Source organism: Amblyomma maculatum, chromosome 1 (genome assembly GCF_055883805.1).
Source record: "Amblyomma maculatum isolate TAMU_Amacu chromosome 1, ASM5588380v1, whole genome shotgun sequence".
In the NCBI taxonomy this organism is placed as follows: Eukaryota; Metazoa; Arthropoda; class Arachnida; order Ixodida; family Ixodidae; genus Amblyomma; species Amblyomma maculatum.
Window position 1 is genome coordinate 96495505 of NC_139344.1, and position 27847 is coordinate 96523351.

General features: G+C 45.1%; 1 protein-coding gene across 1 annotated transcript in view; it reads right to left on the reverse strand.

Annotated features, from left to right (window-relative positions):
* LOC146203251 (diacylglycerol O-acyltransferase 1-like) overlaps positions 1-27847 on the reverse strand; it is a 54729-nt gene that overhangs the window by 16583 nt on the left and 10299 nt on the right. Inside the window, exons 2-8 of the mRNA XM_084585426.1 lie at positions 19905-19945; positions 17323-17408; positions 16022-16074; positions 14749-14851; positions 13479-13619; positions 4762-4848; positions 3614-3717 (exon numbers count right to left, since the gene is read on the reverse strand). Coding sequence (XP_084441552.1) covers positions 3614-3717; positions 4762-4848; positions 13479-13619; positions 14749-14851; positions 16022-16074; positions 17323-17408; positions 19905-19945 — 615 coding nt within the window. The remainder of the gene's footprint in view (positions 1-3613; positions 3718-4761; positions 4849-13478; positions 13620-14748; positions 14852-16021; positions 16075-17322; positions 17409-19904; positions 19946-27847) is intronic.

Consider the following 27847-nt stretch of genomic DNA (forward strand, 5'->3'; position numbering starts at 1 on the left):
GCAATTCTCTTACTGGGCAGACATTAAAGGTGCTAACTGCCTCGCTTTTAATGCGGAGCATATTAACGTAGGTTTCGGGCCTTCGCGCGACGCCCGGCGGTGGCCACCATTGACCCTGAAGTGGGGTCACGTGACATGACGTCACGTGATGACGTCACACCGGCTGCAGATGGGGCCTCATATCGCGCCGTCGGTCGCCTCCCGGCGGTGGCCACCATTGACCTTAAAGTGAGATCACATGATGTGACGTCACGTGATGACGTCACACCGGCTGCAGATGGGGCCTCATATCGCGCCGTCGGACGTCAGCCGGCGGAGGCCTCCACGCTTCTGCCTCGTTCACACGAGAGAATTCGCCGGCGAGAGCGAGCGAAATCCGCCGCCGCCGACAGGCTCATTCGTTCTCACTTCACAGCAAACACATCGCCGCCGACGCGATATCGATGTTGGCGCCATCTGACGACAGCCCATCAAAGCTGTTCTTTTCGCGCGTTTTCGCACGCGCGCTCTTGAGCTGCGGGCCGATCTGTTTTCGTTGACGCCGGCCGTGGCTGCACCGAGCGACACCGCTCAAACCTTCCTCGCCTTCCTATTGGCTGATGGGATTCGGCGGAAAAAAATCCGGCGGCGAGAATCGGTCCCGGACCGATTCGGCTTTCCGCCGTGATTTCCGGCGGATTCTCGCCGCGATTCGCCGCCGAATGCTCAAGTGTGAACGAGCGCGCGACGCGGCGGCTGCGCCACCATCGCTGCATCACGTGATATGTGACGTCACGCCAGGGATGAAGCGGCGCGCGCCCGCCGTCGCGTCAGTCTCAGTGCCCGCAACCGCGCCAGCGTCTTTGTGCCGAGCGTGTATGCGTAAGTGACGTTCAAACCAAGAGTCATGCATTTACGGACATATAAGAGTGTGTTTGTCGGGCTGCAAAGAATTAAGTACGACGATTAACCTAAAACCACGTCTCCGTTACTTAGCCCCATCCACACTGAGGCAGCTGCTTAACATGCTTCGCATCCACTGAGCTTAACCTTGATAAGCCCCCAATTTTTTCCTATTGGTATCCAAACCGCTAATAGCTTACGCAAATCAGTCAAGCGCCCTTACTGAGCAACACGGCTTACTTGACGTGCACTAGAAGCATAAATTGTCTAAACGGCTGACTATTCATTTTTCAATTACCTTATTAAGAGATGATAAAATAGATATTGGCCGATAGTTAGATATTGTTTGTCTGTCGCCTTTTTTGAAGACCGGAATGACTTTCGCTATCTTAAGGCAAGCAGGAAAAACGCCATTCTTTAAGATGATATTATTAGTAGCATTGTCCGCCAAACCTCCCCTGTGAATTACATCGTGGAGCCACTCACTCCCTCTTCGGACATGCGTCATCGCGGCCGCGAAACTGTGCATGTGAGCCGCCTCAAAACGTACTACGATCCGCTCCTCTTGCCCTCACCATAAGTCGCCAGGATGGCTCCTCTTCGCTCCGAGGGAAATTGTAGTGAACTATGCGAACTAAGGTATCATGAAGACGAGGATGAACTAGGCGAGGATATCATGAAGACTAGGAGAAGAACGACGAAGTGCCGCTGCGCTGCTCGAGCTCGCTTGTGGAGGCCTAGACTGCCTGTGTTCTTGTGTGGTTCTCTGTGCAACTTAGAGAGGACTATTATCCCTGTTAATAGACAGTAAACACCCCCTTTCACTACAAATATTTGGCGCTGTAATCTACGCCTTCATGAAAAATAAAAAATCATGTACACATTTTAGAGCGTAAGCTCTACTACTCGGCGTTCAGCTTCGGATTTCGCCCCGGTTTGACGAATTAATCATGCATTTTAACCTTGACCTCAATCCCCTTCACTTCCTTTACGGCGCGATTCAGGTGCCCACTAAGGATTCTGAGAAATACTGCGCCTTTCTTTTCCTTTGAAGCAATATACAAATCAAACCGTAAAATGAGATAGATACAGCGCCTTTTCTTTCCTGTAAATCGGTTAAATTAAGCATAAATGTCCACCAATAAGTGAGATACTGCGCTCTCCTTTCCCCAAAAACAAAAACAAAACTATGTGTTCGACTCGACCGCCGGCGGCTGCGTTTCGATGGAGGCGAAACAAAGAGGCAACCGTGTGCTGTGCGATGTCAGTGCACTTTAAAGATCCCCAGGTGGTCGAAATTACTCCGTAACCCTCAACTACGGCTCCTCTTTCACTCTTTCTACTTTAGCTGCCACCTTCCTCCCTTCCCTTACGGAATGGTTCAGGTTTCCACATAGACAAATGTGACAGATACCCCGTCGTTCCCTTCCTGTGAAGCAATTACTATTAATTATTAATAAAACTATGTTAAAGAATTGCGGACTGAAAGGATGCGTTAAAGGAGCTATCGCGTCTACTTTGCGGCAAGGTTTGAGCGTCCCCCTAACTGGACTCGTCAAATCATGTACAACCTTGTTAAGCTAGGCAAAACCACCCTTAACAGAACTTTCACTGGTATAACTATATTGCTCAAGCCATGCTTAAGTTCCCGCAATTTTTCGAACAAGAATATAAATCATCGCTTAAATTTTAAGAAGCACGGGAACACAAGTGGATTAGACGGCGATTAAAAATACTTGATAGATATATATTATGGCGAAATTGTGTACTGTGTGAATGTACATAATTAGGCGCTAAAACACCTCCCACTATATTGTTCATTTAGCTGTTGCAGCCCATCCAAGAAGACCGCTTTTTGTGTACACTGCCGCTTTAGACAACGTTTTTTTTTATTAAGTAAAGGAGATATTGCGTGAAATCGTTTATAACACATTGTTCCCCGTAACAATATTTCTGATTAGTTATTGTTAATTTCGTCAATTTTATTATTCCTAATAAAATTTTGCTATTCCGTATCACAGAACACTTTTTTGTTTTTGCTTACATTGTAGGTCTCTATCACAAAAAAAAAAAAAGAAATGAACTGCAACCATAACTAATTTCCATGACGCTTTGTATTAAACGATATAAAATTCAGTTACAGTGAGCGTTTCAGTATACGCTTTCATAAATTCGTAATTATAGTGATTCAGACTTTTATTCACAATGGATGTAGTTTATTGCAATGGTCATTGTGAATATATTTAACTAAAACTCGCTAGCTACACTTTATATAGCTACACTTTATTAACGAAGTTGGCTGATTAGTGCCAATCAGGAATTTGCAACCGTGAACACTATGCATATCAGCATCTGAAATGAAGAAAAACTGGTTTTCTAAAGTTCTGAAGTGCGAGGGGGAAGTCCGGAGGTTTTGTCTGATAAGTGGTCTTTGGAGAGGAGACCGAAGAAAGCACGAAGCGAGCACTTGAAAGCTAAATTTACTTGTCTTGGAGAGTAGCCATTATTAACCACGAACAAAATGTAGTTCAGCACACTGACGCAGTTTGCCGGTTTTGCCGTTTCGATTTCACACATTTGCATGCTTGCCTCCATGTTGCGATTAGGGTATGGGGAAATATTCTTGCGTGTATATAGCACTTGAAACCACGGTCTCAATTTAAATACACGTAATGGTACAAAATGGAAGTGAACGGAACGAGTGACCGTGGAACTTCCACTTCCGGCTTACCAGTTCCGCGGTTCTCTGAAGCAGAAACATTTTTCTTATCTTGGGCCTCTGAGGGAAGTTTAGCTCGTAGCACAGCGTGGGAGCGAACATGAAGTACCAGATGTCTGAAGAAAAAGGAAACACACAAGCGAACGCATAATTCAGGGGGCTTCTCGATGCGCATCTTCGAATGCAGAAGTTTTGTTGCCCGAATGCCAGGCCATAACTTACTCCGGTAAGGCACTGGATGACTCGGATCAATAACTGGCACGATGCCTCCTTTGATCGCGTTAAGATACTGGTACTACAACCCGATGTCGCGCTTTCCGTAGGCATAGTACATGAGTATGTCTGTGTACATACTGTGCCCTGCTGCATGGTCGACACGAAAAATCCCTGCTTAATGTAGGAGGATAGGCTGAACTGAAACTGATTACGCATTGGGATGTGTATGCTTATGGAGGCCTATACCGATGTCTGCTGCAGAAAGAGGCAATTTAAAATAAAGTGCTTAGGGTGCCTTCCCTGGCCGTCCCAACAACCAAATATTACCCTTTGCATACGTAGGCCTATAGGTTGTAGCCAGTGCCTGACACGACACCACAGGGATCTCGCGCTACATGCTGTTTGCTATCATCCTGCGCAGCAGGCGTATTTCTCGTATGTAAGTGTTGGTGTTGAGGTGACCATAAAGAACTGAAAGTCTTATGCGGTACGGTGGAGGATTTACGGCATATATTTCACTGCAAGGCACACGAAGTTCCTGCTTTGCATACTTTATGCGCCTTGAGAAATCATATATCCCTGTGCTCTGCTGTTGCTGGATGTGTAATTGCATAATAAAGCAATTAATATGAACTTTTGATCTAGATGTATAAAAAGTTTCGATCTGTATATTGGTTTTGCTCTAAAGTAATAAAACACTAATTGTCCTTAACAACTATTTTTCAGTACTTGTCTCTCTTGTTACCTGGTAGAGCTTTTACGTATTCGCCCATACAGGGCATGCTACTCCTGCTTCGCGCAGAAGAATACGATATGCTGCTCTTGAAATGCCACGGAGTACAGCTACATTAGCACGATTCATTAGGCGTTCGCCTTCAAGCAAGAAGCCGCAAGCCCAGAAGCCCCACGCCACCTCCTTGGTGAGAGTAAATTATACGTCTTACCGGCAGCGTATAAGTTGTTGGGATAGACAACAGGTTTGGCGATGCCACCGTTGGGAGTCACGCCATTGGTGTACTGGTGTGTGGTACCTGTTTGGCCGGGCAGAACAAAAATACATTTTATTACTATCATAATCATTACCCCAATCATCACTGAGCCAGCAAAAGGTGGGAGTGCGTGAGTGCAGGTGCACGGATGGCACCGCGAAAGAGATGTGTAAATAATTGTGTGTTCTAGAACATGTGAATCGTATATCAGGGGTTTCAAACACAGGGCTCGGGAGCCCTACATTACAAGCACTTAAAGCATCACAACTGACGTTTACCGCTACTCTTGTTTTCCAATGAAAATCAACAAAAAGGCTTCTATCGCCGATGGCACGCATCGGCTGCCCTCAAGACCGCACAAGGTGCTCGGCATCGGGCAATCCTCCCTCTTTTTATTTCTCAAGACTATAATTATTATATTAAAGAAGCGTTTTACACTTTCAGTGGCTTTCTCTAAACAATCCTGAACTGGTAACCCCCCATGACCCCTCACGACTCCCCGTGACCCTCCGTAGTCTACGAAAGGGTACACGCCGCTTTTCTTTTCCGGGAAGAATTGGGAAGGGTGTCACCTGCTGACGAAATCTTTTCGTTAGTTTGTTTGTTTACCCTCACAACCGAAGGCATTATAGAAGGAAGTGGTCAAAACATACAAAAGAAATTAATAAAAATCCAGCAAATCTTTACAAAAACAAGCTTCTTCTAATCGTATATTATTCGCTGTATACGGTTGCGAAAAGGAGTGGTTATTATCGATAGACACAATATCAGCGGGTAGGTGGTTCCATTCGATAGAAGTAAGATGAATAAACGACTTAACAAAGCGACCAATTTTGTGAATGTTATTAGTGCGGTAGGAGTAATAGAGCGGCTAAAAGATTAGTTCATTGCGTATATGTGCTGTACCAGCTCCTTACAATATTTAAGGTATTTTGCAGAGCGCTATCATTATTATTGTCACATATTTCGCGAGAAATAATGCAGTCGTCAACAAAATTATGAATATTATAGGACACAATATTAGTAGTACGAAATTCATTAAATTATAACTAAGGAATAGAAGTGGCCTGGGAACCGATCCTTGCCGCATACCAGAGTACTCATGCATGAATGGGGAGTTAAGGCTGTTAGCTGCAGCAAATTATGAGCGATTAGTAAGAAACCGTCCGATACTTTTCAGGAGATTATAGTCAGTATATAGCTCTAAAACTTGTGAATGACGAGTTTGTGGGGAAACTTGCCAGATGATATAGAGACACCTAAACTAATATTCACGAAAAAATTATTGATCAGAATCGAACATTTCCTCCCGTGAACAAGTTTATGAGATTGACATTCTAGTGTTCTATGGTCATCTGTCGACGAGTTAATTGTGTGAGCTAACATCTTGTGAGGCTGGGATATAAGCTTCAGAGGTTATTTATACGAAGGCTAGAGGGTATCAGTAGAAGCAAGTTTGACGGCGTGATAAAGACCTTTATTTTTGTTAGGCGTTTGATGTGAGTGTTAAACCACTACGCATCGATATTAATCGTGATGCTAAAACAAGGAATGTGTTTTGGATAAGCTCATAAGCTTTGAATGGAAACATTTCTCAGTTAGTATTAAAAGAGCAATCACCGAGACCTTCGAAGAAAAAGTGAATAAGTGAAAAAAACTAATTATTTATGGTACCAAAGTTGACTCTCTCGTAAACCCAAATGTTCTGATCTTCGGCTGTCTTTGACACATGGCCGTCTTTCAGGCACGGTGATTGCTGACCTCCATTTTTTTTTTTTTTTTTTTTTTTGCAGAGCCACCTGGTGTTCATGGAAAAAACTAAATGCTGACTTTTTTTTTCTTTAGTGTTCTCTGAGCACACGCCAGATGACTGGAGGTGTCTGTAGGATGTTAGTGTTGTAAAAAAACATGCCTTTGTACCCGCCATATCAATTCCCGCAAGGTGGTCATCTACACTGACCACCATGCATGAACCATGCGTTACAGGTAGGACTTATATTTTATCGTCCAAATTCAACAATGAATGTAAATTTCGCGTTCAAACCTGCATTTCAGATGTTGAATGTGAGAATATTCCATTTCCAGGATATTCCGCAGGATATTCAGAGATAAACAGCGATAAACTTCAGATATATTTGCATAACCTTTTCGGCATCATTTACTTATGGTATATTGTTATTTTTGTTTTTAATATTGTTTCAATTAACCCACGCATTCTTTCTCTGGTTTCTGTTTTCTTTTCTCGTTTTTTCCATGTTTTCCTGTTCTTGTTCATATTGTATATTGAGTTTGCTCCCCCTTATGTAATGCCCTCGGGCCTTTAACGGAAAAAAAAAAAACAAATGAAAATGAAATGAAATGAAATAAAGGTGTGCCATAAAGAGACCCTTCCAGCATGGTGGTCAGTGCTACTGACCACCTCTATGTTCTAAAGAGCAATAAGTAATTTTTTTTCTACTTTCTGAAATAATGTTTTTGTGATCCTTTTTTACAATTTGTGCAATAAAATCGAAATTTTAATGACATATAAACTTCTGTGCATGAAAGAGTTAAAAAAATTGAAAGCATGCAGTGATCATTCACCCCAGGTAGATATAAGAACGGAGACGCGTGGTCAGAACGGCTGGTCGGGATTAGATTTAGTGGGATCTAACAGTTAGGTATAATTTTATTGAGCTGCAGTACTAATTGAAAGACGAGAATGTATAAAGAGAATGTAGGAAAGATCTAAGACGCTGAGGGTGCACCTCGCATTGCGTACAATACATTCCTATGTGAGTACATCCCAAGGGGTGAGCGGTTGCTTTTATTATTTTTTTTTTGCGCAGGGGCGGGGAAGCAGGTAACGATTCCTGCAGTACTTCCCAAGTTCTGCAGGCATTAACTCCTGTAAGAATAGATTCCTCAGTGAGCAGCGATGTTTTCAGCCTCGATGGGAAGGAACAACCATCACAAGCACGGTGCGCTGGCTGGGAGGAGCCGTGACGACAAAATGAATCAAACGAACGTGTTTGTTGGAAAACAGCAATACTTTTTTTCCAAAAGTCTGTTAAAACAGCGGAAGATTCAGTGTCAGTAAGTCTTAATATTTTTCACCTGAATGCAAAATCTACAAAGCTTTCACTAATGAACCGTTATTTGTGAAAACCTGCTCGCTGGAAGCGCAGGCACTATTGGTTTCAGCATGGAAAGGGCATCCGAAAAAATAATCATTTCACCCAATACCGCTACGGAGAGAATTACTGAAACGACGTTGGATCTGTCAAGAACGCGACAGCACGTAATGACGAAAACGTGACGTTGCAGGTAATGCCCAGTGTCTCATTTTCGTGAGGGCGTATACAAAAATATCGACATAACAGAGCAACAACTGGACTCGATACCAATGGGAAGCGCCAATTCAGGAGCGGACATCATTTCAGTGTCTAAAGGAGTCGTTGAGCGCACTCTCTTGCAAGGCGAGTGGATAAGGCGGTCCACCAGTAGTCGGAAGCAGCAGTGGTCTTATATGACGTTTGTTAATGAAGCTTGCACGGTTCAAGGTCAACGAATAGTTTATAGCTGTGCATTGCATCTTGTGCCAAAAATCGCTATGCAGCAAGACACTAGATATTTCGTGGACATGTGTTTGGTGCAGTAGACTTTATTCGTTCAAGAGCGCCTAACCACCGTCAGCTCACTTCTGTTACAAGAGAAAGAATCGACGGACATCGTCCGCGTCAATCGTGCCTTTCATTGTTTTGACACCAGCAACCCTGCAAGCGGCTTTGGCACGAAATGAAGCCCAGCAGCCGCATAAGATGAAGAGAGCGAGGTCATGTGGTGACCGACTGTGCTCTAGGTTCGGCCGTAACAGGTTTAGTAACGATATGCTTTTCTATTTCACTTTTTTTTTTTTACGGATAGGCGTGTCTAAACAATATTTTTTAAAAGCCAAATTGAGTTAGAATAGTGCAGTCTTGCCATCAAATATGAATAGTCTGTATCTAAGAACTGAATCGGATATGAATGGTCTATTCGAGTGAAAAGTGCGAAGCGCTAGCGGTGAAGCTGAAACAGAGTGCCATAACTCGTGGAGTTACAGCTACTGCTGCCGAAAGATGGAACGCGGATGTTTCATAAATGGGTCAAAACAGACGTTATTCGCGCGAAGATTCGCGACGCTTGTTAATGCCAGAAGCAGCTTGCACGTGGCACATCGCGACGTGAGAGGCAAGCATATTCGAGTGCCGGCAATATTGTAGCCACGTGCCACTAACTCGATCACGTTCGATCTTGCCTTAGGCGCTTTCCACATCTCGTCTCAAAAGTTCTTCGCCACGGTATGGTCTCTAGACACGGGCCCCATTCTAGACAATTCGCCATTTTATTGAAATTGTGACGTACGCGTGACGTACGCAGTCGGACGGTGCCAGGCTACGTAAGCACTAATAGGGTTACGCATTCTGAAGAAAAACAGAAAAAAGTGAAACAACAACAACAACAAGAAAGCTCTGTCGTCTGCTGCTATATTTTTGCGCCAAGTATGAAAAACGATGATGCTCCACAAACCGAGCCGCTGCGGTGAATTCTGCGATTCGGAAGCCTCGGGTTGCAATAAGAGCGAGCGAAGTATGTTGTGGCGTTGCGGTCTCAGTTTGTCATGACATACTTGCGGTCGGGAATTCGGCAGCAGCTACGCACGGAGAGGCTGTGCGAGTTTCAGCTGAAGGACAAGAACGGCAACGGAATATTCGCAGTGGGTTGGTGCAAACTGGGAGCTCCCCATAAACGCCGATGACCTCTCACATTCACTTATCAGTGGCATTTGGATGGAGGAACTAAAACGTTTAAGAACCTCGTCGTAAACAGAAGGAATCGACAGGTTTGCGAAGTATATCCAGCACTGGCGAAGAGGCGCCCGCGCAGCAGGCATGGTACATCTCCGAGGACAACGCTTGCAGTCTTAAAGTATCATTGTTAGCTAATAGCTGTCCAGCCCACCTTTTTTGAACAGGCGCATTATGACCAGGTACCGTCAGGTCAGCAAGCCTCCTTTTCTAACATCTTGTGTCGGCTTGAGCTGTGTAGAGTGCGGAAAGCAGCGCAAGAGAGAGAGAGAGAGAGAGAGAGAGAGAGAGAGAGAGAGAGAGAGAGAGGGTATGTCTTCCACACACACGCAACCGACTAAGTAGAAGGCCCACGCTGGGCCTTACAAAGTTGATTAAATTTTCATGTTCTGGCGCGTGCAGAGGGGGATAAACAGAGAAAAACGAAATAAAGCGAAAAATGATTCAAGAAATTGCGACATGAAGCAAAGTCGACGCCGCGTGCGTGTATATCTCTTAGCGTAGAAACGGTAAAATGCAAAGCAATAAAGGGATAATATTTTCCGGCTGTATTGAAAGAAAGCAATCAACTCAATAAGTCAATTAACTGCATATGATTAGACCATATCGTCATAACACGCTCTGGGGTGCTTATTTTTGCTTTCTAAGAAATAAGCGAATAGTGAGCCTACATGTATACTTGAGCAAAACATTACATAAAACATATCACATGTGGCAAGCAAACATGTGCCATGTACATGGTACATATATTCCTTTATTAAAATAAAAGCTGTCAGTAATTTTGTTTGCTTTTTCTATAGGCTCTTCATTTCCTTAACGTTGAAGTGAATGCATAGTGCTAGGCAAAAAAGGCAGTGTTTAGGGCCGTCGTTTAAGGCAGTCGTTGGTGTTCCCTTGCTGCCTTTCGCCGCGAAGTTCCTTGTACAGCCGCTCACCATAGATAATTCACAAGCATCGCGGTGCTGTCAGAAATGCCTCATCGCGCGCAGATCAACCGCTTGAGTTAGCAGTGTGCCGTTGCTGCGCTTTGGCAACAACCGCGCGGATCAATGGTTTCTCTCTGAGGGCTAAGCGTTTGCAACGTGAGGGCAGCTATAGGGCTCTCTTGCGGGCTGTAAATTTGCGTTTTCATTATTAATCCTCTAAAAGGTTGCGCAGCTGAAAAGTACCTCTATGCCGTCGTTTCAGTGCTTTCTGCAATGACAAGGAGTCCCAGCTTACTTTAGCAGTCAGACTAATTGTCTACCAAACTGCGGTGGGCTAACAGCAGCCTACACTGAACGTCAAATTCGCATGTTTCTATGCGCTCGCCTCAATGTGGTACGAAATGTGGCGCCCAACTTCTGCTGCTTACGGCAATGGCAGCAGTCAGCATATCCTTTACGCCATGAGGCGTCATTTTGACATCGCCGTATAATGTGTATGCATGACGAATTTCCTGCTACACAACGTCAGCCAATCACATTTCAGGAAGCGCCCTTTGACAGCAAGCAGTACATGAGACCCAATTCCTAATGCAAGCACAAGAGCTTTCCTCCCTAGCACATATAACTTCTTTTTCCCCCACAATGACTTATATTTACCACCCAGAAAGCGCGAGTAGCTCTGCTAAAAATTAATTTGCAAGGTCATTTTGACGTCACCGCATAAAGCCATTTCGACAGCTCAACATTTGGCGCCACAAATTTGATACACGTGACTATTCTAAGAACCAATCAGAAAAACAATATGGCGCCGAGTGCGGCCATGCGTGTCACTAGCGCGGAAAAGTTAAATTTTCTGCGCCCTGAAAACGTTCTTTCACAAGACGCAAAATATTTCACGAAACGCCAAAAAACAGCGTATCATTAATTTCTCTGATTTGCTGTGTGAGTGCGTGTGTGTGTGTGCGTGTGTGCGCGCGTGTCTGCTTGTGCTATAATCACTTGGAATATGTCAACTGTAGGATGAAGACCTTTCCCGAGGGTCTCTGGTTAACACGCGCGTATCCTGTCCAGGAAAATTTTATAATCTAAACATCCCCTCCCCCTTGTAAATTTCTGTACAGGACAAACAGTTAGTAACGTACGCCTTTTCTGATGAGGATATTCTACTCTCATATACCCTTACTTTTTGTCGCTATTTTTCTTCAGAAAACGAATTGTTGTTTAGACGTATCAGGTAAATTAATCAGACACGAATGCTGTGAACATGCTGTGAACATCCATTAATAAAATCAGTCTCATTGTGAATTTTTACCTCAGTTGCGAATGGAAGACGGTATGTGAACAGAGAGAGAGAAAAAAAAAAAAAACATTATTTGTCAGCGATTTTGCCTTGGGCTGCATTCAGCTGCTCCAGGTGGCCGGCAGTCCAAGTCTGTCAGCGATCTCTTGCGCTCTTGCTGAGGCCTGGGACTGGACGTCTGAGTCCCGGCTGGCGAGAACAGCTTCCCAGTGTTCCAGCGAGGGAGATGGTACTAGATCTGCCGGAGGCGGATCCTCCGCGCAGTCCCAGTTTATGTGGTCTAAGGCGGCAGGCTTGCCGTACTGTTGACAGTACGGATTAACTACGTCGGGTAAGATTTTTGCATACGTACAGGGGTTTGGCTGCGACCGCGTTTGCAGCCGCCGCCATGTGGTAGCCTGTTCGCGGCTGAGCGAAACGTGCGGAGGAGGCAGGCTCGCCCTGAGCTCCTTGTAATAAGTGGTAATGGACTGGCACGTATCCAGTGATTCACCCCGTCGGGCACCCGCGTCTAAGATACCTTCACCAGCTCAGCTGACAAAACCTCGAACATATTGGTGAGCGGCCTCGTTCGACGGGACGCCCGAGTGAGCCGGGACCCATACGAGATCCACTACGTTCCTATCTTTTGGCAACGCGCTAAGAATTTTGAATGCAGCGGCGGAGATACGACCCTTGGCGAAGTTGCGAAGGGCCGTTTTGGAATCACCGATAATGGTGCTGGTTCCGTTTTGAACCATTCCATAGGGCTACTGCGACCTCTTCTGCCTCTTCTACTCGGTCCGTGACCACCGTAGCTGCTACCCTGCGAAAGATGCTCACCGCGCTCTCAACGAAAGCCTCCTTTCTTGCAATGTTGTATTCTGCAGCATCAACATACACGGCATTATCATGCCCTTGATACTTTTTGCCTAACATCTTCGCCCTGGCCCTCCTCCGAATTTCGTGGCGATCCGCTTGCATGTCCTTTCCAACAGGTGCAACAAGGTTACGCTGGAAAGGTTGTCGACCCTGATCCAACCGACCATACGGCTAATTAAGCGCGTGGCGACTAGGCGACAAGGTATGGGAGAACGCGACGCATGTTGGCTCGTTCAGGTTTTTGTCCTCAGTCGGCTCGTGTATGCCACCCCCTACGTGGACCTCAAGAAGGCCGATAGTGAAAAATTGAATTGCCTTATAAGGCAGGCATACAAAGCGGCTCTCGGTCCCCCAGAAACACGTCCACCGCGAGACTGCTGTCACTATAGGGATCCACAACACCCCCGAAGGGCTCATTGAGGCACACTTGACGTCGCAAGAGCAGCGGCTTAGGCAAACTGAGGCGGGCTGTGTATGTGAATAAAATTCTCAGAAGATGAGGGGTACGTAATACCATTCATGGCCTGGCTTGTTTGAAGCATGCGTAAACAAGCTAGATTAAACAATTACGTTTTATTTTCCAAAAGGTAGCCAATATAGCCGTCAAATCTACTGCCTAAAATTTACCGACTAAGGCAGCTTTAGTGTGCCTTTATTTTTCGGGTTGCTTTCTTCACATGCATGCTTTGCAGAAGACTTGCAAGCAGTCTGCTAAGATTGAGAAACAAAACATCTAGTGAGGTGCAGCCAACTTACGTTGTTTTTCACTGGCAAAGTGTTCGTCTCCAGCTTTTTGGCCAGCGCTGCTGTCTCTGCGAGACCAGGCGTTCACCATGTGGTAAGACACCAACTTCAGCCACACAATCACGGTCATCCAAATACAGGTAGCAGAGGCCACTGCGAGAAGCACGTCGAAACATAAAGGTTATTTCATTGCACAGCGAGTATTACGCATATATTAATGCTATTGTATTATTGTTGTCTGCACACAGAAACCCCGCCGCCCTTCGAGACGAAATTCCCTTATGGTAGGGACACTGATAACGTCACAGATATTTCCTGAAGACGTCACAGATTTCATGTGACCACAAATCACAGAGCACCACCCACAGGAGTGCTATTCAAAAATCGCCACATGGCATGCCCGAAAAAAATTGGGACCCTACCTAATCCACCAATGGGTGCTGGGTGATGTGCTGACGAATGCAGCAACGAAGCTTATGCAAATACACAAGAAGAACGCTACCGGATTCCCTCTTAAGGAGTCTGAAGTGGTCTTACAAATTTTTCCTCTTTTCTTTCGTTTGCGACTGAATGAGAGGTTCATTTTTTTTTTTTTTCCGATTACGTGTCTCCAAAGTGTGGATGATGCATTTTTTTTTTATACAAGCAAAGCAGATACTAACCTTTTTGGTGTGACCGTATAGGATAATCTGTAGACATTTTTTTTTATGGAACACGTGTGAAGTGCACAGCTCTTGCGCTGCTAAACACGTGGACGAAGATACTAGCACCATAAAAAAAAAAGAATTTCTATAGGTTCATTCTTTATTTAAGCATGCATGACTACTACGTAGTGCTATTGGGGAGTCATCCCAGTGCCAGAGTGACGTTATTAGTTATGTTTAGTTGGCCAGCTTACATAGGGAGAAATTTTACTGCCAACTTTTGTAGTCGCTTTCTAAAAGATTTCATTAAACGCTGTAGGTTTAAACATTATTGTGCTGATTTTCGCGATTTAGATTCCTCACCACACATTACCGGGCAGCAAACTCGATGAACAGTATACCACAGCAGAACAGTTAGAATCACAAAGCGACATTCTTGCTTCAGAGAAAGCAGGATAGCACTTCAGCATGCACCCGTGCTCCCTCGAGAGCCCGACTCTGCAGCGTCTGAGAATGCCTTCAGAATTCTCGCTCCACCTTCTGCATGTGGACAAAACCGCAGACGCGCCTGCTCAACAAAACGCTCTCTCGCCTGTTGCCGTGGCCAGAATGCCCGCGGGAGAGAAAAAAGCACTCACCTACATTGGTTCGCACTGGGAGCAGGCACACCGGAGGAACCACAAGGAGCACCGCCACGTTCGCCGCCACTATGGCCAGGAAGGTTTTCTCCCCGATTGTTTTCTAAACGATCGAGGGTAAACGAAATCGAACGCGTAAACGTGCTTGCAGGAAACTCAAACGAGATGAAACTTTATTGTTTCAACTACTCTGGTCATGCAGGGGTCGTCAATGGACGCACCGACAGCGTAACTGAGAACAATTGTAAAATTGAAGTAGCTAGCGGCTCTGACACAAGCCAAGAAATCGCTCGAAATTTCTTTTTGCATCCCCAAATATTACCTGATAGGCACTGCAGTGCAAATTTTGTTGGTTATATGTGTAGCCTTGCTCTGAGCTGTTAAGGAGGCCCATCATTCTTGATACCCATTCAGCGCTTGCCACGTTTCTTCTACGCCTTCCGCATCAAGCCAGATTACATACATTTCATAAAAAGCGAGCGACGTAAGGCGTAAATTGTTGCTTAGAAGTAAGACCGGATAACACTGATGCAGATTCCCATTGGCTGCTAGTGCATTTAGCAGAGCGCAGGCCTGCAGTTGATCATACGAATGTGTTACTAGTGCTTGCATGACTTCTCGAGTTAGGCTGACGCTAGCAAGGTGTCCTTTTTTGGTACAATAAAAATAAACCTGTTTTCTTTTTATGATGCTTTTAGGCACTGCAGTATACCATGAAGGTGCAGGACTTAACGACCCATAACTTTAAATGCAATTATTTCTTCAGTCAGCATTTTGCCTCAGCCTATAGAATTCTCAAAGAAGTCAGTTCACGTTTGCCCTTGTCGCATAAGCGTGTTTAAGGCGTTTCCAGTGCAGCCATAAAAATTAAAGCCAGATTTCAAGGTCCTCAAGCACGCGAGATCAGCCCATGATTAGAAAAAGAATTCCGGAGCAAAAAAAAAAAAAAAAAACGAAAATGAGGCTAGGGACAGAGAACATAAAACGCATTCCTTTTTATGTCAAAGTTTTCATCCCAAGCAACTGTAGAACAACCCGCGAACAAGTTCAGTTCGTCATCGGTCGAATAGGCCGGGGCATCGCACACTGACGGCCCCAAGATGTCGACAGGCGCACGCACTCTTTTTGCTCGCGTGCGCACGGCATATTGGACAAGAAACGAGCACACGCGGGCGCTGGACATTAGAAAAGGAATGAGGCGTCCTTGGGCGCCCGTTGTTGGCACGAGTCAAGGATCGCACGGAGGAGGGAGCGGCGCCGCTCGCGTGCTTACCGCGGCCAGCAGCTTTTCCGCCCGGAGGGAGATGAACGCCGCGACCAGCAGATCTGCGAGGCCAGCCAAGAGACACGTGCGCACACTTTAACCCCTGCAGTCTTGTCGCAGGTACACTCAGTCAGAAGGAAAATAGAGTTACACGATCGTTACCCGCTGCTGCGCCTGGCCACCGGGAAACCGCTCTCTACACGTTTTTCAGTGCTTCTGTTTATACCTCAAAAAAAAAAAAAAAAGGTTTCCGACTTAATTACGGTTCCGTTCCTAATGGGATAAGAACATCCACTTGTTAGTGCTGATAAGTGTACATGTTTCTGTGCACACTGAAGTCAGACACCAAATGGCACTTCAAATCGCCAATAATGATCGAAGAGCTCAACAAGTGTTAAATAATCGTACGATGGGAGCATAAGCAGTCAGATAAACATTTTTGTTGTGCAGAAAAGGTACACCTGAAATATCCGAAATGTGATCGATCTCTCCATGCACGTTTCTGTCACTCGCTGCCTGAAAGTATGCGGTGAAACTACTAAAACGTTAGCGCTTGAGTGACGTCAGTAGGACCTCGCTTGTACCGCATCCTAGCGAGCAGCCATCAATTCCGGTTTACTCTGAGAAATAATAATGCGAGTAGTGCGAAAAAAAAACAACAACATATATAAATTAACCGCCGGAACTCGCAGCCTTTTAATCTCAGGTCTTTTTTGAACTCTTAGTTGAAATTTCAAGGAAGGGTATCAGATTAAAGGCGTTCATTAAGATCATAATTTACTGATAGATCAGTGCATAAGAGTACGAAGAGTTCCACGAAAGCACTGTAAGAAATGTAATGCCCTCTACGTGAGTGCTTTTGCCTTTAGGGTTCTTTTTCTTTTGTGTGTGTGTGGGACGCATTGGAGGGACTGCGTGCACTTAGCCGAATGCCTCGCAGAGAAGATTAAAAGCACCTATCTTGCACGATCTTCCATCGCGTTGCGTGATCAAACTACGAGATAAACTATATGGGAGCTAAAAACCGCATTCACCTGCCACCTTCAGAACCGGGTGTTCTGCCCTTGGCATAAAAATATATTCTTCACTATGTTTAAGTTGTCATAGTACTACGGTCATTCAATTCACCTCTGGAGTATTTCAGGCACCGTTACCAAATAGTTGCATCCGATTAGTAAAAGTGGTAGGCGTAAGGAAATATATGACTAGTTAATGTCTCGCGTTCATTGGTCGTGCTCCTCAGAAACGACGTCTTATTCTTGTTTTAAAAGGAGGATATTTTTTGCGTGGATACAGCAGACCAGACTTACAAGATCCAGCCAAAAGAGGTGGGATGCTCGCAGTGTCAGCCAAAACATACAGTAGCCATTTTACGATTTCAAGGTACCTGTAAGACCTGTAATGAAACAAAGATAGCATAGTAACCGCGAATAAGATTCACTCGCAAATAATATGTTCAAGTAAACGACCATTGCTTTTTTTCTTTTTCCAAGATGTGCAAGAAGAACTTAGTTATGTGGGTTTTATGGCGCATAAGCGACTGTGGCTATCATGCGCCAAACACAACCACAAGAACTTAGGTATGTCTTCTGCTTTAGGTACGCAATTTCCGAACTCGTGAGGATGCATGTACAAGGTGCGCCATTTACGTTATGGGCATAATTGAAGAGTAAGCGCACTCCCCGTAGGGATAAAACTCGGCTAAAAATGAATGGAACCCGCTTCGCTAGCGTAAGCGAGTTTAATTGCACTGTCGAACTCGTTGCGGTGGATTATCAATAATTTCGAATGCATTAAATTCCAACTATTCGAGTAGATAAAATTGTTCACTCTACAAGTCATAGATTTTTTAGAGAAGCTGCCGACATAATTTCAAATAAAGCGTCATTTCTCTGAAGGTTCTAGGCCCTATAATGACTGAAAATGAGGGAGCACAACAGCTTTGTAGCCAATCACGATAGTTGACGAATGTAGTAATTTTGCCATCACGGCCAAAGGGAACAGCTCAAGCTAATCAAGAAGTGCGCTTGCGTGAGATGACATTTGCGAGCGTTGCTACGTGCTTCTATGCTCTGGATGTGAAACGCTTCAGCCAAAAGAACTGCGAATCATTCCATAGTCTCAGTTGCGCCGTGAACGCGCGATCGCTGGTGATGTCGCGACTTCAGTATGGACCTTAGGCTTTATATCTTTTTTCCCCTCAGCTTTCCTTTCAGATGACACTTCAAGATGCCATTTTAGATTTAAAGAAAAGTAATCAAAATCTATGTTTCTAAGGTGTATCGTTGGAAGGCAGAGTTTTTGTTTCTTCATGCGCTGAAATTGGCCCGGCACCGTTGCTGTCTCTTCTATTTCTTTAGCACCAAATTTTTCAAGACATTATATCGGCACTATAGAAGACCAAAGCTCTAATCTTGACAGAAAAACTATAGCGGGACAGCCATAGCGGGATAGCTTTATTGAAGTTTCTAAGCGTAAGCTTGGCTAGAGTTAGAGTTCACTGAATTCTGTGCACTTTGTATTTGAACAAGCCATGCTCTGGCGAAAGCTGAAAACTTGTTTGCCGTTTTTGGGTGCCAGGTATAATTTATGCGTTTTAAAGACAGGTGAAAAGCGAGGTAAGGTAAATTCTAGACCGGTGTAAAATTTTTGAGAACGCCAGGGCACCTGTGGGCTCTCCTAAAAAAGTAGTCTTCGTTTCGGTCACCACAGGGCACGTTTCTGGTGTATAGCTTAATGTTAGCGAAGTGTTTCATTTCCTTTCTCCCGTGCTACGACACCAGATAGAGTTATCATATGTGCTAAAGTGCACTGCATCGTCTGTAAAAATAGACAAGAATTAGTAAGTGTATGTGTTGCTTGAAAAGTAAACGAACTAAAACTTATCGGAATGACAAGCGGAAGTGCTCCCACTGATTCTGCACAAGTGCCATCTCGTTGCGTGCGTGTGCAAGAGGAGCTCGAACTTGTCAGTTGTGCGCACTGCTTTCATAAAACGAAGCACAGCCAACTAGCAAGGCTCGCAGCTGGACTCCGTTACGCTGCAGACTTTATCCTGTTTGTTCGAAATCTTGTGGCATGTGACAGGAAGTTTTTTATTCAAGAAAAAAGTGTTTGCGTTTCAACTAGCGCACCGCAAAATTCTCAAGCCCCCCCAGCAAAATATTCGCGCAGTCTATGAAGTGGCACACAAACGCGTTACGTAGGTGCAACACAACTTGTTGGTCGCGCGTGACCTCAGCAACAAACAGAAAGTGAGCTTATTTGTTGCCGCAGGTAAAGACAAAGCAGTAAATAAAAGTGTCGGCGAAATAGCAGCTCTGGGCCGGCTTGCACGATAAAGTCCGAGCTAAGTCCAGACTTAAATGGTGTCTTTAGAAAGACCAAGCTTATTTAAGACGGCTCGTGTTCCGAACGTCGAACGCTTCGGGTTCATGTTCACCAGAGTGGCTTCCCAGAACGGCCTCAGCAACCACTTGGGGCATTTTTCCTCGTAACACAATCTTAAGCCGCAAAAAGCAATGACACGGATTTTACACAACGCAAAATTGACGGAATGTGTACATCTTACAGCAGGGACAGTGCCAGCGCATCCCTGTATTTCCCTAATTTCTCTACTTACACACCTGGCGTCCTTGTGTCTTAACCAAGAAAGCACTAGAGTCGTAATCATACAAGTGCCTTATCCAAGTCAGGACTGAAGCCCAGTCTTGACTCCAGTCTTAAGCGGCCATGCTAGTGGCCTATTCTTTAGACTGCAGTTAAGTCTGGACTTAGCTAAGACAGTCTTGAGATTGTTTTGTGCAAGCGGGCCCTGTTTTTTTTTTTTTTTTTTTTTTTTCATGCGTCCCTGATGTTCTCCCTTTAGTAAAAGCATTGCGCAGGCACTCACCTCGATATGTTGTAAGCAGCCAACCTAAGATTAAAAAGTACCTGGAAAGAAAGAAAAAAAAAGTGCTTAAGTGAATGTGATAGTTAGAAGCGGAAACAGATGGTGGTCACAAATACGCAGGCAAGACCACGTAGTCTGAGCGGGTTATGACTCGGCGTTTCAATGCCCCAGACATTCAATCCTCTTTGAAGCGCTAACATGAGTGTTTTTTCACTCGTTGCTGAAGCTCACCTTGTGCATTTCATAGCTCTGATGCACACGCGTTTCAACGTATGTTTTCCTTTGCTGGTATCATTGGACCGCAGCGCCTATCACCTAAATAGAAAAATAAATAAATAAAAAGAGCTGTGACGTCCCAGCCTTTAATCGGCTATCTATGAGACGCAATACATAGCGTGCTTGTAGGGAGCACTCTAGTCGAAGCTCAGAGCGCCCGGTGCTTTTTTTTTTTTTTTTTGCATGAGCCCACCTTCTGATGGCGCTAATCGAGTTATGGTTCAACTATAAAGGACCACTTAATTTTTTTTAACATGTTGTCATTGAAACACCTCGTTATTGTAAACAGTATCCGGTGTTGGTGCGTGAATTCACCACCTTCCGGGCCTGGAAGATGCATCTCCAGCCTACGAACGCCCACCTGCCACCCATATACCAACCCCCACTCTCCAAAAGCATTCACCCACCTCATCTAACCTCCAAAAGGCTCCAATCCTACCCACCCACACACCTGCGGAAGCCTCCCGATGCCCTACGGTGAAAGCAAAAAAGCAAATTCATCAAGTGGGCCGTCTAGCCGCTGAAGCTGTGTGCTGAAAACGCAAACGCCAGACAGACTCCGACGCTAACGCATACACGGCCACATATATGGGATGATCGTTGTTGTCCGGTCAAGTTAAACTCCCAAACGCCATATTAGTGGCATGCCCACGGCTCGATGTGAAAGTGAAATGCGTTTCCTTGAATTTGAACATAAGCTCAGGTGCGCTCGCATTTGGCACGTGTCGAATAAAACGTTGCTGAGAGTAGCGACCAACCGCAGTCGTCGTCCCTACATCTTTGTATTTCTCTCGAAGTGCAGCTCCAACTTACAGATGAATTAACCTAGCGCCGGGTGGTACGGCCGGATGGTGTAGAATGCAGGTGGATAGGAAAGGGCGGCGTTCACCTACTCAACAGCACTGTTTTGTGAGCATTTCCGGCGATATGTGCGCGTGGATCTCTTCCCGTAATGTGATTGCTTCTACGAAGTGGGCTTTAGACAGCGTTCAAGCTGTGGATTCGTGCAGACAGTCCCTGAGGCTTTCGTGTGCATACGACTCCCGGCAGTTGAAGGACGCTTCGAAAAAGCACACCACCGTAGGCCATTAAGCAGCCCTTCATAAGTGCACCCAAGCAGTACTGAAAACGGTGAACTAACTGGCCTGGTTACAATAACTACAAGGCGGCCGTGCGATGTACTTGTATTTCAGTCATTTAGGCCTACCCATTATGCCAACTGCTTAAACAATGGGCTTAAATTACGAAGAAAGTAAAAAGCGCAATTACAGACAAGAGATATCTTTTGCTGCGTTCTTGCTATCTAAAGACACGGCGGATGTGTCCTATGAAAATTAACGTGCCGTGGGACAGCTAGAGTCATGTAGGGCCTTTTTACTTGCCTGCAGCTTCTTCGTTCTTGAACAAATTGTTTCTGAGTGTTTAGAAGCTAATTCATGCTTTTCTGTCGAGGCACAGTGCCGCCTAAAGCGACTCTAAAATCATTAGTCCAGGTTTATTCACTCTGAACTAAAAAGCTCAAACGCATTGCCAAAAAGAAGTTCAAGTTTTAGCTTTGTTTATGCAGCTTCCTATGGCCCCTTCGTGGAAAAAGCAAATCAGCCCCCTTTCCAGGATTGACAGTTCGGTCAAGTTGAGTCTATAGTCAACAGATTGCACATCCACTCAGCTTTCGATCATGCTTAGAATGTACATTGACATCTATCAGCGACTTTGTAATAACAGTCTAACATAACCTACCTGTGCTCAAATTGCTGCTGCTGCTTGATATTGGAACGTGGAAAGTAAAATGTATTTCAGCTAACTTTTGGTTAATTTTCTAGTAAAACAAGTACAACAAGTACATCGCCAACCTCGCACATCACTTCAACGCAATTTAAGTGATAGTAGAGAGAGAAGCAGCGATGAATCGAGGGACTTAAAGCGTCCGGCATGCTTACCCCATGCACTCCCCTTGTGCGCTAACGCTACACACAGGGAACTTCCTTTTCTTCAGTGTGATTTGCACTGAGGCATAAAACAAGCTGTACCTGTCGTGTATATCTCAATGAGCCAGCGTCTGTGACACGGATAACGTAAGCCATGCGTAGTTATGGCTTGTCTACAGCGCAGTAACCTAACGTCTTGCGGCTTTGCGAGCTATTGCGAAAGAGGAAATCTTACCTTAGCTCGCTCATTTCTCGCCTGCAAGCAACGCACGATAGTATTTCGCTAACGGGAAGGAAGACGACGTCAGGCATTACCCGCGCATCGCCGTTGTCGTCACGTCCTTGGGCAAAACGGACTGCATACGTACAGGTGACGGCAGGTCGTTTGCTGCGATTTCTAGGTGTGCAAAAGGCCAATACGGCCGCTTTTTCGCCCTTTTCTGCGTAGTAATCCCCGAGTTCCTCAAGGTCTCTTCCAGCACAGCATCGACGACATCGCGCGCAAAGCGCCACGTGATGACGAAACGGCTGTGATCATTGAGACAGACATCAGAGGAGGAAATTTCTGCCTTTGGGAAGAAAATGAAGCCGCGAGTCGCACGTGCATTTCCTGCATGGTTCGTGCGGATTCACCGGTGGCGGATACCATGACCACTTGCTTGGGGTAGTAAAAACTAGCGATACATGGGATTAAGACAACGGTTTAAAAGAATGGACTAATATACTTTTCTATTGAAAGAGCTGTACATCAAGCGAGCAGATGGGCAGCGGAAATAATTAGCAATAATTTTCTTTATTTCTAGAATGCCTTTAACGCTGCAAACATCCCCTCGCAATGTCCACAAATTTTCGTCCGTCCATCCACTCCGACCGAATTCCGAGCACACTTCCCTTGGGTGTCACAATCGGAAGCGTGTGCAGCGCTTGCAGAGCTGGGCTAATTTTTTTTTTTTTTTTGGTATAGCTGGAATATAATCTCCCTTTTACTTATTTCCGGACTTCCACAAAACCGTTCTATCAGATACAAGACTCTGAAAAACAACAAAAATAAAACTGATAGCTCTTATGGGACTGAAATTTCAGTTTTAAAATTCTTTAAGGTCTCCGAGAGTTCCACCTTGGACCGCCACTGCGGCCCACGCAAACTAGAGATTTCTGCTCTGCGACGAAACGAGATATGCCATCTAGGGAATACAGCCACGTTGGCCCCGCGTCCTCCTCGACGTGAGAACGAGCCATGCGTGAATGCCATAAGCATTCGAAGCCTGTCAGCGCAATAAGAGAAAATGAAGCCCTCCGTCATTTTCTATCATTAAATGTCGAATACCGTGTCGATCTAAAGGAAATTTTTTTTTGGCTATTGTTTGGGGGAACTTGTAAAAAGTACGCCCCCCCCCCCCCCCCCTATCCCCAGCGATGCATAGAAAAGCGTTGATCGATAGTTCCAGGTTTCTTGCATATTAAGGAATAACTTGTTCATGGCACGTAAAAGCCCTGTTACTCTAAATGCGTTTTGATTGGCGCAGTTCCAGTGTGTAGCTTGAAGAAAACGGCTGTCGTGCCCAAGAGAAGATTCTTTTTTCTCGCTTCAGGACACCCTGACTTCGCCCCCCTCCATTATGCAATTCTCTGTACTAAGGTACCGCCAAGACAAAATCTAACGCATTTCTGTACTGTTTTTCGGCTCCCAATTGGGATGTTGCCGCAAAGCATATATGCAAGTACTTTAACTGAAGTTGCGCTTACAAAAACTTGCGGGCGATCGATCAGTCCAACTGAGGCGAATTCGGTAGCATATGAGCTCCGATTTCGCAAGCGATTTGCGCTGACGAACTGAATTAATTCATACCATTGACACGGGTGAACGTATTAGATCAAGACAAATGGGTAAAAAGAAGTTCGTGGTGCAATTTCGCCCAGCGCTACGGACGCTAAGACGAAACAGCAGTGGCCCAGAGATTTCGATTAACCGACAGCGGGACCGCTTCGCAAGCTGCATGGGGAGAGCCGAGAAGCGACGACAATCTTTACGACTTCGTCTTCAGAACCTACTGCAGAAAAGCCTGTAGGATACCTTTCGAGAAACGGCTGCGACGGAAGGTTGAAGGGGGGAGGAGGTTTCGCTTGAAGTTGATAATTTCGTCGCGTTCCTATGAGACGGCACAAGACCACTACACGAATTTATGTTTACTGACAACGGCCGGTGCATGCATGATAACAGAACGTGGCACACGCACTAGAGTGTTGTGTATAGAAGTAACTGCATGCACCGATGCGGGCAGCGAGCGATGGCAGCCGTAATGAAACCATATTTCTCGGTGCTAAAGTTCAGGCTTTTAAACTTTCTATAAGCTACACCACAGATCGTGCTAAATAGGAAGAAAACGTTCAGCAAAGCTTTTCGACAGCATTAACTTCGAATTGCAGACAGAAAGACAGGAAGGCTCTTAGATGAACCCATTACGGAAGTTGGTCGAAAAATACGAAATAGATATCGCGGCCATTTCTCCTTATACTCCAGGCCTTCCTGACTGAGTAGACCCAGCGGGTTGATCACGAGGACGAAAATCTTGATTTGTCGATACTTATCGACATATCGCAAACAGGATTTATGCAGTGGGACGCATATTGAGTGTAATGGATGGGCGGTCATCACAGTTACGCCGAAAAAGTTTAGACGGCATTTTTCTACGCCACTAAGGCTGAGTTTAAATTCATGCCGTCAATGCAGCTAACCTGCCTGATTAAGTGGAAGTTCAAGTGAACAGACTATTTCTTCCTGACAGCGACCATAAAATGGCGTAGCAGACCCTAATTTGGACCTATCCAGAGACTTGCAAAATTGTAGTTTGCAGTGACGGCTGGGCCTTATATAGGCAAGTTGTAGCTTAAATAATGTAACGAAGGGCATGAATTGTGCCTCGAATATGAAGCGACCAGTTTCGATTAGCGCTCATATTGTAAAGGACTATTCTTTAGGCAAGAGAAAGTCAATGTCTAGTTGCCCTATATATATGCACGACTTTACATTTAATATTGTTTAACTCCAGAATCTGTATTTAATACAATTACCAAGGTACTAAGGTCAGATTGTAGTATTGCGGAACTGTTATTATTATTATTTTAATCAATCGGTGAAAAAAAAATATTACACGTTGTAATAGAGGGAAGGTCATTAAGATTAAGAGGCAACAAAAGTGCACTACCTTACGGTACATCAGAGAGAACTTTATATCAACAGATTCATAACATTTAGAAATAGTGCATTAAGAAGGCTTAGCAAAAACAGTTTGGATTCTTGTAAATTGTGATCAATATTTAGTGGTCTTATTTAAAAGCAGTAGTAGTTTACGACCCACACAATTTTGGCAAAGTATGCAAAAATTCGCTCAGCATTTTACGATCGATCAGCGTGGTTTACTTTTGTTTTTCCATTACCCGCAGAAAACCGGCGCAAGTCTTCGACATTTATCGCCTTTCATCGGCAAGGAACGTGCATTTGAACGCATGACGAAAACTCCATCGTGAGTTCACGCGACTTAATTTGAGAAATACCAAGTTACCGACCGAGAAACTTCCGGATTATGCGCGGGATAGGCTTACTAGAGGAAGTTCTAGATTCGTGCGTTAAGATATGCTCCCGCACGCAAGCACATATGTGAATTGCAACGACAGCTATAGGCCCCGTTCATCTCTTGTAGGGACGCCACTAAAAGCCGCTTTCTAAAGTGCGTTTGGGAGACGAGTTTCTGCTGCCGCTGCAAGAATAGCCGACATTCGCGGCTGAGATTTTTTTTTTATTATTTGTCTTCCAGCTCCTACCAATTTCTTCAGCTGTAGCCTGCAGCATAAAAAGGTATCCCTTTTTGTTAAAGCGAGAACATTGATGACGCTGCAGCATTGTGGCCGAATGTGCACACCAGGTGTCTCTTACTAGAAGCGCTAAATATAATGCGAAATCATTGCAAGTTCAGTGTCTAGTTCCAGTATGAGTTCTCCGTTTTGCTGCTTAGTACCGTTGCTTAGTTGCCGTTGCCGTTTCTATTGATCAAATTCGGACGAAGTCAAACTTTGGAGGCCAACGGGTCAAATATTTGGGTGACCCACCCCAATTTTGAGGCCGCCATTGAGTTGGCCTTACTCAAATTAGGTTATACATCAAATTCGGATGAAGTAAAATTTCTGGGGTCCAGGGAGCCCAAATTTTTGGCGGTCATCTCTGTATTTTTTATACTTAAATTAGGTTAGGAATCGATTTTGGGCAAATACTGACGAGGTACAACTTTTGGGGATACATGAGGCCAAATTTTTGGGGTGTTCCATCTCAATTTTGAGGTCACTTTGTATTTGCCATATTCGAATTAGGTTAGGCATCAATTTTGGTCAAATTCTGACAGGATAAATTTTGGGGGTCCAGAGGGCCAAATTTTGGATGTTCCCCATTCCAGTTTGGAGGTAACCACATAAATGGTCATGCTCGAATTATGTTAGAAATCCATTTTGGACAAATCCTGACGAAATAAAATTTGGGGGGTTCAGGAGCCAAATTTGGGGGGGGGGGGGGGCATCCAAATTTGAAAGTCACCATCGAGTTGCCCCTACTCGAACTAGATTTAATACTAAATTTGGTAATATATTTAATTTTTTAACCAGCTAATATATTAATTACCCATAGAAGGGATGATTGACAGTTCCGGTGGAGACGCTCTGTCCACAGCCCAGTTCACAGCTCTTGGTAACACCACTCATGAACCAAGGAATGCTTTCGCATTAATAGCCAGCAGCAATTGTGAGCCCATTCAGCTCCAATGTAGGTACGCTGCACCGTCTGATAAATCACTGGAAAATAGGAATTCGCTGTCCTTCGCTTTTAGTTTTTCATTTAAACACGCTATTGCATTGCACCTACCTTTCCTGTGCGAATACTGAGACGCCTCAACCCAAAGTGATCTCTTGCGCCGCCCGTCATTGCACAGTGCCAGCACCGGTATATATCAGCAGTGCTGTAAACAAGAGGCGCCCATCTATTTTTCCCCGTGTATGATTTCAGCTGTGCACCATTACTCCTTGGAGTGGTTGGGGCCTAAAATGTCGACGCAGAAGTGATTTTGGAGCCATAGTGGTGCAGGGCATCCACAAGCGCCTGGCATCGGCCTTTATGGTCTTGCCTGTCCATTTATATATAGTTGGAAGGGGTCGAACGTAGAGGGCGCGTCTCCACAGTTCGGGCACTCGGACCCTTTCCATCGTATGGCAGTCATCTGTGATATGTAACCGCTCCAAGAGGCGGCGCCTGGACACGGTATGGGTGTTACATGTGCTAAGGTTAAGGTGATGCGCCTTGCGTAGTTCTCGATATATGTTCACCAACCCCAACGCGAGAAGTCGCACGTTGGAAGTGGAGATCGGGAGATTTGAGGGCTCTCTTGAGCATTTTACATTTTACGGAACGCGGCGCGTACAGAACAGTATCCTCATCTCATCGCGTGAGTCAACCGAGCTTGGTGGGCATTCAGCGCGGTCAGAACACTGGACAACAGAAGTAGCAATTTGCTCAGGTGGCGAAGGAATAGGTTTGACTTCGAAGTACAGTCACCATGAGCTCACTGCTTTACTTAGACAAGCTAGGAGCAACGCATGCGCTGTCGACACCTCCATCGGTGTCGAGACGAAGACGTTCCCTCTGCCAGCTTCCACATCGCTTCTGCCGATTACGTATGGTGGAACATGACTTTAACG